General features: G+C 42.4%; 1 protein-coding gene and 2 non-coding genes across 3 annotated transcripts; 2 read left to right on the top strand and 1 right to left on the bottom strand.

Moving 5' to 3' along the window:
- The first annotated feature begins 1,665 nt into the window (after positions 1-1,665).
- On the top strand, positions 1,666-11,302 carry ncf1 (neutrophil cytosolic factor 1). The gene is made up of 11 exons (XM_040032599.1): positions 1,666-1,792; positions 1,989-2,069; positions 2,171-2,246; positions 4,188-4,356; positions 4,437-4,495; positions 4,960-5,082; positions 6,420-6,527; positions 6,616-6,733; positions 7,223-7,321; positions 8,007-8,182; positions 9,586-11,302. Exons 1-11 carry the CDS (start codon positions 1,721-1,723, stop codon positions 9,747-9,749), a joined length of 1,245 nt encoding a protein of 414 aa, XP_039888533.1. The 5' UTR covers positions 1,666-1,720; the 3' UTR covers positions 9,750-11,302.
- Positions 11,303-13,508: 2,206 nt separating this feature from the next.
- trnaw-cca lies at positions 13,509-13,580 on the bottom strand. Its single transcript has one exon. It is a non-coding gene; the product is annotated as a tRNA-Trp (tRNA).
- Positions 13,581-13,993: 413 nt separating this feature from the next.
- Positions 13,994-14,065, top strand: trnae-cuc. Its single transcript has one exon. It is a non-coding gene; the product is annotated as a tRNA-Glu (tRNA).
- The last annotated feature ends 1,070 nt before the right edge of the window (positions 14,066-15,135 follow it).

Genomic DNA, 15,135 nt, shown 5'->3' with positions numbered 1-15,135 from the left:
GAGTATTTGCCGGACTCAAAGGAGCTTGCAAAGAAAAGCGTCTGGACTTCTTTAAGTTACTTGAAGACGTTTCACCTCTCATCCGAGAAGCTTCTTCAGTTCTAAGGTCAAATGGTGGAGAGTCCCAGATATAAACCTAGTGGGAGTTTCCCCCCACAGAGGGACAAAAGGACCCCCTGATGATCCTCTAATCGCCTGAGCCAAGGTGTGAAACTTGGTGTGGGTCACAATCAGCCAGAGTTTCGGGTGAGCTCATTGTGAAACCTGGCCCCACCTTATCATGCGAATTCCTGAGGTCAGATGGCCCAGGATGTGAGTGGGCGTTAAGGCGTCTGGGGAGGGAACTCAAAACTGGATTATAGATGGCAGAGAGTTGGTGTCGTAAACCACCGCCTCTGTTCAAAGATGGTCGCTCACAGTGGACATAGATGCTTCTTTAACTCCTCTTTCAAACCCTCTGTCCTCTCTGTCCAAAATGTGAATATTGGCATCCTCGAAAGAGTGTCCTTTATCCTTTAGATGCAGATGGACTGCTGAGTCCATCTGCATCATTTGACCTTAGAACTGAAGAAGCTTCTCGGATGAGAGCTGAAACGTCTTCAAGCAACTTAAAGAAGTCCAGACGCTTTTCTTTGCAAGCTCCTTTGACTACGATGACCTGGATGACTGAAAACCTTCACAGACCTATTTGCCGGGCTGTGTTGAATATAGATTCTTATAAACCGTTTTATATTTATTCTTTATTCTCAGAGTATTAAACCACACCGAGGGGAGAAACAAAAATGAACACATTAATTTAATGTTTATATAAAGGTAATAATCAGATGTATTCTGGTCTTCCTCTGTGAAATCTCCCGCTCGGCTGCCAGCACACTTATCAATAGCTGATTGATCAGATGCTGCCAACACCACCTCTTTCACCTTGGTTCAACTTTGTGTGACCCCCAGTGTTAGGGTAGGCGAAGCCACAGAAACATACCGTGTGTAGCTGATTCAGCCTCAGATGTTGGTCCTGCCTGATCTGAGCGACAGCAATGTGACTGAGGATGTGTCACATGGAGCAGCGACATCAGCCTTTTCCAAATATGACCCTCATTACTGATGAAACAGCCTGAAAATGATCTCATTCATCTAAATTTATCTCACCGTCACTTATTACCTTCTCACTGTAAACAGAAAAGCGTGGGCAAAGCAGACCCACGTGCCTCTCAGTACGTGACTTCACCCATGTGTGTTTGTTTGTGTTTCTTTCAGATTTGTGGTAGTTCCTCCTGTCCTGTTGCAAGAGCTCTGGCATGTCACAAGTTCATCTGAAAGCCCCCCTGAAAGCCCACACAATCAGCTGCTGGAGTTTGTGTTTCCCTTTCTGGAAGGTTGTGAAAAACAAACGAGGGAAACTTTCAGCATTTCTTCAAAAAAGGTTGGAGCGTGACTCCTTCAGCTTTTACAATAATTCATCCAGCGTTAGTAAATCTGAAAGCACTTGTACTCTGTTTTAGTTTTATAAGCATAACAAACACAGGCGTTATTCTTATTATAATTATTATCATAAAAATTATATTACAGCTGAGAAGTGAAAGCAGCAGAATTTCCTTCTTTCTGATTGTTGAAATGTTCACAAAGAGGAAGTAAGCCTTGCCGTGGCACACAGACAGTATAAAAGCTTCGCGTCTGTTGTCTTTCAGCTCAGTTGGACTCTGCTGGTGTGTTGCTTCTCAGCATGGAGGGCATCTACGTCAGGCACTTGGAGCTGCTGGGCTACGAGAAGCGCTTCTTCCCGAGTCAGCACTACGTAAGGCTGCAAACATCTTATTCTGCTGCCCTAAAACTCAGATAAAGTCCTAAAAAAAAACCTGAGTGTAGAATCTTTTTTAACATCACCAACAGCACCGAGTTCAATTCTGAGGGTCGAGAGTCTTTAAACGTCTGATGAACTGTGAAAGTAGCTCCTCTGTTTGTGCCTTTAAATGCCGTTTAAATGTGTGCAGGTGTACATGCTGATGGTGAAATGGAGCGACCTCTCAGAGAAGCTCATCTACAGGACGTATCCTGAAATCCACACTTTCCACGTAAGTCCATCTGCACCACGAAATAAAGGCTCTGCTCAGTAACGTTTGGACAAAATAAAGTTCAGTCGTCAGAGCTCAAAAATATTTTGTTTTCATCACAGAAATCTTTGAAGGACATGTTTCCCATCGAGTCCGGTCAAATAGAAAAGAGAGACAGAATCATCCCCTCATTGCCAGGTAAGAAAGAGGAAGCTCTCCTACTGTAGGTAAGTTATTTATATGTAACACTGCAGAGGTCAAAATCAACACCTCAGCAGGTAATCATATGAAACCACAGAGTAGTATTAAAAGAATCATTTCCAGTCGTATCTTTTCTGTGTAAAACCCCTCCGCTTTCAGGAAGCACCTGTGATTATCAGCCTCTTGCGGCCGGGCTCACTTCTGCTTTTCCCCCAAACGCAACACAGCTGAAATCAGCCGGTGTCAAAATGCAGCTCTTGAGCAGCAGTTACAGTGAAATTTAAATACAGGAGAAAAAATACGTTACGAAAAAGAAGAAGTGGGAGAACTGTGATTAATTCTCCGAAGAATATATGGCAACACGAGTCAGAGCAGCGCGTTGCACTGGTGACACAACACACAGGTTACTTTGACTGGTCACAGCGTGCAAAGACAGCAGCTGTGAGACGTGCAGACTTTTAGAGACATTTTAGGGCATTTCCCGTCTGATTTTTGGAAGTTTGGATCCTTTCATTTTAAACAGAAACGTGCGAGTCCTCGTTTTCACTGTCATTTTCTGTTCCTCTTCAAAGAAAACAGAACTGCCACCTTACACACCCCTCTTAGGAAACTTTCATTACAAAACAGCTGTTGCGATGTGAAGGACAAGACAAAACTGCATCTGTATAAATCTATTTAAATATATCTTGTAAATATATTATGTTTGAGATGCAAAAGTAGGTGAGTCTTTTTTTTTACAGTGCAAATGTTTCGTTTGCTTCCAAACAGCCAAACCTTCTTGTAGTTTAAAGCCATTCTCCAGGTTTTCTGAAGATCTTTCAACATTTTGAACATTGGCTGCTTTCTTACTCAGTTTCAGTCAAGTTCATTAAAGCATAAAACTGCACCTTACTCAAATAAACCACTGATGTGTGTCCACAAAACGGACAGTTTGGCAAAGAACCAATTTTAAATAGGTTCTTTAGGGACCAGCAGTCTGTCTCCAAACACATCGTCTGTTCCCGTTTCTTTAGTCGAATGCATGAAAAATTCAAGAAGATAACACAGGTCAATAGTGTAATATTACGGAGCCCCGCAGGGGACATGGGAGGAAAAAAATTAAGACGGACTTTTGCAGTCCGAGATCTCCGAGTAATCAATTATTACTTAAACCAACTGTTAACTGTATATTTCTGCACATTTACGTATTATGATTCATATTTCCACATTCAGTGACCTTGTTTATAGGTAATTTCATTGTTTGATCGCGTAAAAATGTTCCTAATTTAATGTCTAAAAGCACTTGAAAAAGGCGAGATCCCATGTCAAATTAGCGCAACAAACTCTATTTTCATTACTGGAAATAACCGTATTTTTATGGGACAGTTATTTTCTGTTATTTCACGGTCGTATTTTGGCGCCCCAGCTGCCGGAATATTACCGTTGTTTTACGATGTTTTTTTTAACAGTGTATAATATAGTATTTTTGCACTAAGAAGGCGATTCCTAAAGATAGCTGACAACTTGGCACATCTCGTAGCATCCATCCAACCACTCATGTTTTTCCACCCATCTAATTCAGACAGATGGGTGGAAAAACCCATCTGTCTGCTTAATGCGGCATTAAGCAGCATGGGGGGTGACATTTTATAGTTCAGTAGCCCTGCACGGATGGATGGATGACATCTCTGCTACAGAAAGCATTGACTGAGGCCAAGGCTGGATGTCTCTTTGCAGCCACAGGTTCTGCATCTTTTACACTGACTGTAGATCATCCAAACAGGAAGCTCTTCCTCAGTTATTGCAGGTGCAGAAAATTGAGTGTCATCAGTTTAGCAGTGAAAAGTTGGTAGCATTTACTGAGCATAAAAGAGGACCTAACATGGATCTTTGAACAACAGTTTCCTGTTGTTATAGAAAACATTACCCCAAAGACACAGACTGTGTTTCTGTCCTCAGCTCCTCGGTGGTTATGGGAAAGCGAGAAGTCAAGAGAAACCACGAAGAGCACCCTGGCTGAGTACTGCCAAAAGGTCATCAGCCTGCCGCCTCACATCTCCCGCTGCAAACACCTCTCCAGCTTCTTCAAGGTCCGACCAGAGGATGAAAACCCGCCTGCCCCAAACACGTCAGTACATCACGCACGTCTCTGTTTACGTTACGGCAGTTAAACATAGAACGATGTATAAATGACCCTTTCCTCCTCAGACTGAAAAGAGCCGAGACCTTTTTGGTGTCCAGAGACCAGGCTCGAGACGTGGCGTCCGGTAAGACTCACTTACATTCACAGCCTTCTGTTATTCATGTGTTACATTCTGTAATTCATTCAGGACCACTATGGTCAGAAGCAGCAGTTATATTTGGTGTGATGGCAGCCATGTCCTTCTAAAAGGTGAAGGAAAGCACAAGACAGAGCAGACAAAAGATGTGACACTGATTAGATCAGAGACCCTGAAAGGGAGGAGCTGAGGAAAAGGTGGGCTGCAAAGAAACTTGGAGAGACCAACGTGTCTATTTCCTGATCCCACCTCAAGATTGTCCTTCATAACTCTGTTTCTAAACAGACTGTGAGCTCTTTGATCAAATGTTTTAATAAAAACAAAAGTTGGGTGTGATTTGTTTTGGCCACACGGTTACTGGGCACATGTTCAGAAACTGGAAGACATCATCATCCAGATGTTGCAGGTCTTTTTAATGAGACTAAAACAGATTCTTGTGTTTGACTTCTCAGAGATTTCCGCCCCCATCATCTTGGACACCTACAGAGTGATTGCGGACTTCGAAAAGTCAACCAAGTATGAGATCACTCTGCACACCGGTGACCTGGTGGAAATCGTGGAGAAAAATGAGAACGGTGATAAAACAACTGAATCTTTTAGAGTTTATTTGTTATTCTGAATTTTAGAGCCTTCGTCTTTTCCCTGAAAATTTTATTTGCCAGTGATTGTTTTTTTTTTTTTTTCTATAAACCACATCAGGTGAAAATTAAGACTTGCTATTTGGTTTGCTAGCCCCACCTCTCGAGTGACTAGTGATTTTTACCACACATCTGGTTTTTATATACATTTTAATTCTGGCCTGCCAAAACTTTGCATGTTTCTTCTGATTCTTCTTTAAAAGGAAGCCTACCAAAGGGCACTTCTTATGAGCAGCACGTCCATCATTTCCTGGTCGTGCTGTCTCTGCAGTAAACGACCATATAAAGAAGTCAATGCGATGAGTTGATATTAGAGGAAAGCTTTTGACTCACTGGGATTACGCATACATTAGTTACCCACATTCTTTCTTAATTTCAGTAAAAAGAAAAACAACAATAATCAAACATGTCTGCAGGTAAAAAAGACAAAACGTAAAACAGCATAGTACAGAGTTTATAATAAAGGTACAGATTTTAAATCCCTATGTTAGGGAAAATGAAAAGATACAAATACTCTGAATGGTTTTTTGTTGTTGTTGATTTACTATTCAGTGATGATAAATTCTAGAGAAACAGGAAGTTGGTGTTACGGCACAGTTAGTCAAGTTTTATGGTGACACTGCCTGAAAAAGAGGAGCTGGGGGGGAGGAGAGGTTGCAAAGTAGCTTGCAGATGCAGAAGGAAAACAAAAGTTTTGCTCTGATTGCGCCTCGAATTGGTTTAAGTAGAGTTTTATGTGATCTGTCTTGATGCATGCTGAATCATCCAGGTAAGTAAATCCCAAAAGGTTGATTCTGTTTATCTGGACGTAACGTTTTCAGTGGGAGAAATGTTTCGTCGCTCATCCAAGAAGTCACTTGGATGAGCAACGAAGCATCCTCAGGAAACTTAAGGAAGTCCAAGCTCCTCAGCATGACCCGGATGACTGAAAACCTACACAGACATCTAAATACCACCTTTACCACTCTGACTTTTACTTCAGCTCTTGTTTCCTACTTCTAAATTATGCCACTTTGGTCCAGAATCTGCAGTATTTCCAGTCACAGTATCACACACCGTATATAAAAGAAGGTCTGAAAGGTGAAGCCAGTGCAGAAGTGTCTTGAATGTGCATTCTTTCTCATGGCCACCGGGGGGTTTATTTTTAAGCCAATAGAAAACAACCCATCTTCTCACTTTAACGCTGACCTCAGTAAACACTTAGCTGAATAATTTATGTTGGTCTCGAATTTCAAGCCTTACTGAGTGACGCTTGATGTTCCCGCTGTGATCAGGTTGGTGGTTCTGCCAGTATGAGTCAAAGCGAGGCTGGATTCCCGCGTCATACCTGGAGCCTCTGGATGGACCGGACGAGGCCGAGGACGTTGAACCCAACTACGAAGGCAAGAAGCTCTGGTTTTAATCCACCGTGGGTTGTGGCACTCTTTCTTTTAGGCACACGTTCATATAAAATGCTGTGTGTCACTGCAGGAGACGAGCACATCACCATCCAGGCCTACAAGGCGGAGCAGGACGATGAGATTTCTTTGGAGGTCGGTGAAACTGTCGAGGTCATCCACAAGCTACTGGACGGGTGGTGGGTCGTAAGGTACGACGAGTCCTTCACTTCAGAGCCCCTTCAGTACATTTAACAGACGCTTGATCTCACAGACTCTGCATTCATAAAAAACACAGATTCAGAGAGTTTTTGTACTTCGACACCGGTCTCAGTTTTTAACATGGAACCACTCTGCTTGTTTCCAGCTCCAGCTTCTTATACCAAGACTTGGTCTTGGTATAAGAAGCTGGAGCTTGTCCTCCTAAAAAGACAGCCTACAGCCATAGCTGTGTACCTGAGATGAACATATGAGGGATATCCCCTTTCTGTATGACACCATACAGACTGCACAGACAGTTTATAAAAAATATATTTTTATACACTCAGCTCAACTCAGAAAGCAGGTTGCCTAATGTGTATTTCTCAGACATGCTGCACTGTAGGGTTATAAAGTTAAAGAAAAGCTGTTGTTTGAGACTAATTCCACATTTGTAAAGTTCATTGAACCTTTTTTTCCTCTTAAACGGCTGTTTTGTACAGGAAAGGAGACGAGACTGGATATTTCCCCTCTTTGTTCCTGTCGAAGGCCGGAAAGAGAGAGAGCTTGAACCCGGGTGGGCAGAAGCCACCACCTCGCAGGTCTGTGCCTCATCTTAAAATACATAATGAGCTGGTTTCTGTTGCCAGGTCTGCAGTGCCTCCTCCATTCTCATACTGGCATTTTATTGTGTAACATCAGATTAAAGGGAAGTGAGTTGTGAAAAAACCCTCAGGATGTGATTTCATTTCTCCTTGTTGCTTTATGGTCCGCTTATGTGCTCATAGAATTAGAAATTCCAGGAAATGCTCTGCAGGAGTTATTTTTGGGTGTCTGGGTCATTTTTCTGCTTTTTAATCTGCCACAGCTGTCAGGAAATCAGCAGCTATGTAATAAAAACAGATAATATTACCAATTTTGTGTAATTACAATTTGCAGGTTATGTCACCTTCAGTTACCCCCAGATGCCCATTATGAGTTGGGTTAAAACACTGGGGTTCCCAAAGAGGATTGAGGGATTCAGGTTAAATATTTGATCTCAGCGATGGATACAGGTTGGATAAATGCTAAAATACGGGATACATTAATCCAGGGGATGTTGAACCTTTTGAGTCAAAGGACCAGTTACAGGGGAAGAAATCTTCCAAGAGCCTCAGATTTAATACTAAACTTTTGCAAACTGTTTTCCACCCAAGAAGAAACAAAGTCTATCACCTCACCTTTTTTGCAGCTTGCAGCTGTTCCAAACACTTAACAAACCCACCACCTGTCCTTTATCTCCCTCAGATCGACCATCAGAAATGCCAAGAGCATTCATAACAAGTCTCGCCAGCGGCTCAGCCAGGAAACCTACCGCCGGAACAGCCGCCGCTACTTCCAGCAGAAAGGCAGCCGGCTCAGCGAACCACAGAGGAACTCCAAGAATGCAGCAAAGTCCCCGCTGAAGGAGAGGAAGAACCAGGGTAATGACCACGTGTCCACCACTGTCTTAAAAAGTCTTAAAATCTCTGAAGTAAATAAAAAATACATTTAGCAGTATTCACATGTTTGAACATCTACTCTTTTAAAGTCTTTGAAAAAATGCTAAAAGGTTTTTTTGTTTGTTCTTTCTTTTGTTAAATTAATTGTTTTTCAGTTCGTTCATTTTAGAGGTGTCAAAGCAAATATGCTACTGCAAACAGGAAGCTTTTGAGGCATGGCTGAAACTGATACAGGGGGATGTATGTGGGAAACCGTACGCGATCTGCAAGCTCCACATGATGGAAATCGAACTAAAAATGTTCACACACACTGGAAATCTCCACATATTTGTAATTTTCTCTAACAGGACATCAGTCTGTGCTCCTTTGCATCACTTGCAGGTAATTTGATGTATAAAAACACATCAGAGCCAAACTGAGAGGATTTTTGACTTCCTCGTAATCCCATTTTGCAACAAAATGGTTGGTTTGTTACAACCGAGTTAGATGCGCAACAGAGAGCGCTAACTAGACAGTCCTCAGCCAATAAGAATGAAGGGAATTAAATGGGTAAAACTTCATAAAAACTATGTACAGATCTCAGCCACAGAGAGACCTTTTACCAACACCAAGCCCAGACATACGATTGCATGAGGAAGGTCAAAAGGCATAAAAGTCTTTGACAGGTTGAATATGGATTCAAACTTGCTTCATAATACTGGAACATTTTAGTCCCAGGAGGAGGCCAACGATCCACTGAGATGTCCAGCTATCTTTATTAGAACCATCAGAGTAAACCTTAGAGCGTTTTGGTTCCTTCAAAGGCCTGTTTGGGGATTGGAAGCTTGTTTTAGGGTTTAAAGGTAGACTTGAATTCAGGGCGAAGGTTGAGTACATGTTTGTGGTGGTTAAACATCGTGTTAAGAGTCTTGGGAATACATTAATGAACAGTTCTTGTGATACAAATTCGGAATTAGGACGATATTTGACAGGAGCAGAGGTGGAAAGTAATGAAGTACAAATACATATGTTACTGTACTTAAGTAGACTTTTCAGGTATCTGCACTTTACTTGAGTAGTTTGTCTTCCGACTACTTCTTACTTGTCTTCCCTACATTTTTGAAACAGGCTTGTTTGCTTTAACACATTTGAGACGAGTTATGCTGCGAAACAAAGTGACGTACTTCAGCTGTTACTGGAGTATTTTTTAACACTAGTATCTGTACTTCTACTCAACTACAGAATGTCTCTGATAAAGTTGTGCCACCTCTGGACAGGAGTCTCAACCAGACCATTAAAACCAAACAACTGGTGACACTTCTGTTTCAGTTAGTGTGAACTTGGTCTTTAATGTTATTCCTCGAACCCCGGGCTGACCTGCTCGTGTTGCTGTTTCTGACTCACAGATAACATTCCCGAGATGTCCGGCACCAGCTCGGAGAGCGAGCTAAAGAAGGAGGCGCCGGTCATCCCTCCCCGACCCAGCCCAGAGCTCATCTTGGAGCGCTGCACCGACAACACCTGCAAGAAAGTCAGCATCCACAAGTCACCGTCCAGCTCCTCAAGCTAGCACAAAAAAGATTTGACGGAGCAATCCTTACAGAGCCGTTTTGTTAACAAGAGTCCTAGTTTTAGAAGACCTTCATGTTTTGAGTTTTTAGATATATTACAAGGTGTGGATAAAAGGGCTGGAAATGTACTATAATTTTCTAACTGCCATCAAACGCATGGAAAGACCAAAAAGCAGCCACGTGTCAGTAAGTTATTCATTGGTTTGTGAACACGTCTTTAATTCAGCCTTTCAAACATTTCCTCACTTCTTAGGACGAAACGTGTTTTTCTGGAATTATTTTCAGTGGCGTAATAATCCATATTTTCTAGCAGATGGACGGTCAGAGTAAATGACAGAGTGTAAAGTTACGTGGTTTGACTTTAGGCAGCAGTACATTTTGTTTCAGAGCTTTATCTTTTAAAGACTCCATGTTTTATATCTTTGGACTACCAGAGCAGCTTTGTATGATTCCACGTCCAAAATAATGCCTGTTTGTCTTACACTGGGCTTGAGCGCAGCTCCTAAGTTACTCCTCTGTCTAACATAAGCTGTTTTAGCTCCTCCTCTTTTCGCTTTCTTCTGATTGGCTGCCCCTCACAAACAGGTCTGAATAGCAGGTTGTCTGCTGTAGATGTTAATCTCAAAGATAACACCATTAAATTTTATTATGATTATAAGCAGTATTGAAACTCTGACCCACCTGCACCATTAACATGTAAATTTGGAACTTTGGTGATAAAAGAATAACCGTGTCTTTGGCACATTTTTATTAGTTATCTGGGGGTAAAAATGCTTTGTTTTGTTGTAATTTGTAAGCTTATTTTTAATTTATGCCAAATATCAGCACAAAAAAATGGTTTCGGAATAAGTAAATACCTGCATTTGTGGAGCATCACCTCACCTTTTTATTTGCTTGTTGTCCTATTTAAAGTGTACATGTTACGCGACTCTGACTGTCATACCTCTATTTTTTTGTAAATTGCTTTATTAACTATAAAAAACAGTTCGAGGTGTTCATTGGGTAATTTACTTTTATTAGAAAATAAATGCTATTGCACAGCACATGTGCTTTATGTACATGAAACTCTTTATGTAATTTTTGGTGATTCAGTCATCTGTGGTTGCAAATTTTAAAGCCATCCTGATACCTTCTCCCACCAACGATGTGGAGATCCAACTTTTTTAGAATTAAAGTTAAAATCAAGGTACTCAAACAGATGCTCTGGAAAAATTCCAGAATTCTTGGAACAGAGTTTAATACACCGAATCATATGAACAGCAAGAAAATACATACAAGGTATAGCCAGATAACACATAGCAGAAAGCAAGCAAAGCAAACCCCCGAGGTGTACAGCCTTAAGCACAGACAGCAGAGCAACACAGAGACGGACGCCTCTGGTCCTCTAATATATGGGGACCAGTATCCCCGCCCCCTGCTGCAGCGTAACTTTCCCACCCGTCCTCCAGCCAAACACAGCTGCAGGCTCAGGTAGCAGCCAAGGTCCTGGCCAGAGGCCAGTCAGGACTGGCTACGCTTTTGGCTTTGGCTTTTCACAATAGGTCATGACACGGTAAAATATCGCACATAAATCCTAATTATTAAATCTTACACAGAAAGTGGCATAATTCTGCTTCAAGTCCTCCACCATAATCCCTGTCCCCAAGAAACCTAGGATCACTGGACTAAATGACTACAGACCCGTGGCTCTGACATCTGTGGTCATGAAGTCATTTGAGCGCCTAGTTCTCTCCCATCTCAAGACCCTCACGGCCCCCCTCCTGGACCCCCTGCAGTTTGCATATAGAGCCAACAGGTCTGTAGATGACGCCATCAACATGGCCCTACACTTCATCCTGCAGCATCTGGACTCCCCAGGAACCTACGCCAGGATCCTGTTTGTGGACTTCAGCTCTGCCTTCAACACCATCCTTCCAGACCATCTCCAAGGCAAGCTTTCCCAGATGAATGTGCCTGATCCCATCTGCCGGTGGATCACTGACTTCCTGACGGACAGGAAGCAGCATGTGAGGCTGGGAAAGAATGTCTCGGACTCCCGGACCATCAGCACCGGCTCCCCTCAGGGCTGTGTTCTTTCTCCTCTGCTCTTCTCCCTGTACACCAACTGCTGCACCTCCACCCACCAGTCTGTCAAGCTAATCAAGTTTGCAGATGACACCACCGTTATCGGACTCATCTCGGACGGGGATGAGTCTGCCTACAGGAGGGAGGTTGAACGTCTGGTGTCCTGGTGCAGCCACAACAACCTGGTGCTGAATGCCCAGAAGACAGTGGAGATTACTGTGGACTTCAGGAAGCACACAGCCCCACTCCCCCCCATCATCCTGACTGACACCCCCATCACCTCTGTGGACTCGTTCCGCTTCCTGGGTACCACCATCACCCAGGACCTGAAGTGGGAGCCCACCATCACTTCCGTCATTAAAAAAGCCCAGCAGAGGATGTACTTCCTGAGGCAGCTGAAGAAATTCAACCTGCCAACACGGACGATGATGCAGTTCTACACTGCAATCATCGAGTCCATCCTCACCTCCTCCATCACTGTGTGGTACGCTGGAGCCACTATCAGGGACAAACAGAGACTGCAGCGTGTTGTGCGCTCTGCTGAGAAGGTGATTGGCTGCAGACTCCCATCTCTGCAGGACCTGTACACCTCCAGGACACTGCGGCGTGCAGCTCGGATCTCAGCTGACCCTTCTCACCCTGGACACAGTCTGTTTGACCTGCTCCCCTCAGGCAGGAGGCTCCGGTCCATTCGCACCAGAACCTCTCGCCATAAGAACAGTTTCTTCCCCTCTGCTGTCGGACACATGAAACAATAACCATATGACTGTTCCCACCCCTAACACATGACCCTACGCTGTGTTCACTGCATCATTCCATGTTTGGCACTGATCACCACCTGCACTCATGTATATATCATGTATATATCTATCCACTTAGCACTTTTAATTCTTATTCTTATTTTTATATTTTTATGACAGTATGTTGCACTGAAGCACCGCAGCAATTTCCTAATGTTGTAAACCTCCTCAACATCTGGCAATAAACCCTTTCTGATTCTGATTCTGATTCTGATAATCTTATAATATACAATCTTATAACTACATAGGTTACATGCTTAACACTGTGATTCTCATACATTAAAACACTTCAGTGTAGGTTTAAAGTGTGTGTGTGTGTGTGTGAGTAATTATATTGTATGATATTTTATTGTGATGTGCTCAGGATCTCTGTTACAATGTTACTGTTTTGGTTGTGTTGCATGAAAGACATTGAGTGTGTATTGAGAGAGGTTAGTTACCGGATCTGGAGAGTGAGTTATTCAGGAGAAATTCTCTCCTTACATTAACTGCCCTGTTACTGTACCACCTTAATAAACCATGTCCTTAAGACTCTACGTGGAAGTTAAAATATATGTTCAGTGCAGATAAGGTAAGGTAAGGTTTATTTATCAAGTGCTTTTCGTAGACAGGCAGTCACAAAGCGCTGTACACAAAGGTTAAAATAAAGAAAACATTAAGTAATAAAGTAGACAATATAAACAATGCAAATTCAAAACAATTCAACAATTCTATCTATATATAGTGTATATAGTTATATAGGTATACATGTCACACAAGTCCACCACACATACTGCCATCATTACGTATTCGCATAATTAGTGACTGTTTCACTTTGAGTTTGTTCGATAAAACCAAAACAATTAACAATTTTGATGTAAAATTATGAAGGGAAAAGAAATTTAAAAAACAGGATGACCCCGACGTGATTTGAACACGCAACCTTCTGATCTGGAGTCAGACGCGCTACCGTTGCGCCACGAGGTCTTGTGTGCAAGCAGTGAGTATATGGTCATATGAATAAGCACCATTCATGCTAAAGTCTTTTTTTAAAATTTATATCACAGTAAAACACACGTGCTACCGTCATTTGTAGCATCACGAAACAAAAGCGACATAAAGCCGCCGTCATGTGTCGCGTCGCTGTCGTTCTGCAAGGTAAAGCTAGCGAAAGCCGCTAGCGAAGGGCTAACGGCTAAGCAATGCTTAAAAAGCAGGGCTCTAAAGTAGTTAAAAGTGAAGGGAATTGTTAGCTTTGTGTCGCCGTCAGTGTACCGATATAACAGACAATGAACAGTTCTTCTGCTCGTTGATTAATATTAGCTACTGCACATAACCAGCTCATATAACGTATATGTGCTGTACTATGAATCTACCTGGTGACACATGACTGGTATCTGTCCCTGGTGGTCTAGTGGTTAGGATTCGGCGCTCTCACCGCCGCGGCCCGGGTTCGATTCCCGGTCAGGGAACATTCGTTTTATAATATTGCTTTAATAACATGAATTTACAAACTTTTTTTAAATGAAAAGTGATTCTTTAGTTATTTATGTCAGTATGCACAGCACAAGATTCACTAAAGCAAAGATACTCTCAGGCTGTTGTATCTTTGGTGCATCTTAATGTTCCCTGCAGAGAGATTGCGTGTTCTGGCTTGCTGCATAAGGGCACGACAAGTCATTCAGAATTAATAAAGCGAGAAGAGGAAGTCAGGTGATTAAAACTTCCCTTCAAAATAAAAACGCAGTTTCACATTAGAAACGTCTTTCACCTGTCAGAGGAGCAGGGTCAGCAGGACACCATATGCATTGGATGGGTAACCAATTATGACGGGGGTATCAAGTCACTCTGGTATTCACAAAAATCAACGAATCAATAAATAAAATTGTATAACAGCAGCAATAAAAGTGTAAAAATATCTATCTTAGATTGCAGAAGCAAATTGTCTGCACAGGCTAGGGTGACCAACCGTCCTCTTCTTTTGCACTTGTTGACTTGTAAAAGCATAAAGACATTTTTTATTTCATAATTCATTAACCACACAGAGAAGGCATCGTTTAAATATGTTAACGTTTTCTTGAAGCAAACAGTATTTTTAAAGTTCTTAACGACTGGTCCAAGTGTCCTTTATGGAAATCAAAATATGGTCACCCGGGCTCATCAGTGTCCTCCTCAGTGATTATTGGTGATATGGTTGTTATCAGTTGTATATCAGCAGAATTCAGCTTAAAGGGGGACAGTGATTTATTGGGGAGCCTGGACCCTTGAGGTCCAGCTATAATCCCAGCACTGTGGGAGAGGAACGTTATGACCTCCAAAACTAATGTTTAGGTATGCATGTGACACCAGTGACTGAAGAAGATGTTTCATTTATACAGCAGCCATCCCAAGGCAAGATCAAAGTACAGTTAAAGTAAAGACCCCACAGCATCAGACAGAGAAAACCACAATGATCAGATGATCCCTTATAAGCAGCACTTGGCAAGCACGGGGAAGAAGAGCTTCCCTGTGCCATAACTGCCATAACTGCAGAACCAGCTTC

The sequence above is a fragment of the Simochromis diagramma genome, unplaced genomic scaffold (genome assembly GCF_900408965.1).
Source record: "Simochromis diagramma unplaced genomic scaffold, fSimDia1.1 OVJJ01000216.1, whole genome shotgun sequence".
NCBI classification, from domain to species: domain Eukaryota; kingdom Metazoa; phylum Chordata; class Actinopteri; order Cichliformes; family Cichlidae; genus Simochromis; species Simochromis diagramma.
The sequence above is the reverse complement of the archived record's forward strand: the minus strand, read 5'-3'. Positions and strand labels throughout refer to the sequence as shown.

Coding starts and splice junctions, on each gene's coding strand:
- ncf1 (XM_040032599.1), top strand. CDS start 1,721: ATGGAGGGCATCTACGTCAGGCACTTGGAGCTGCTGGGCTACGAGAAG. Junction 6,528..6,615: donor CGTTGAACCCAACTACGAAG/GCAAGAAGCTCT, acceptor GTGTCACTGCAG/GAGACGAGCACATCACCATC. Junction 6,734..7,222: donor GACGGGTGGTGGGTCGTAAG/GTACGACGAGTC, acceptor TGTTTTGTACAG/GAAAGGAGACGAGACTGGAT.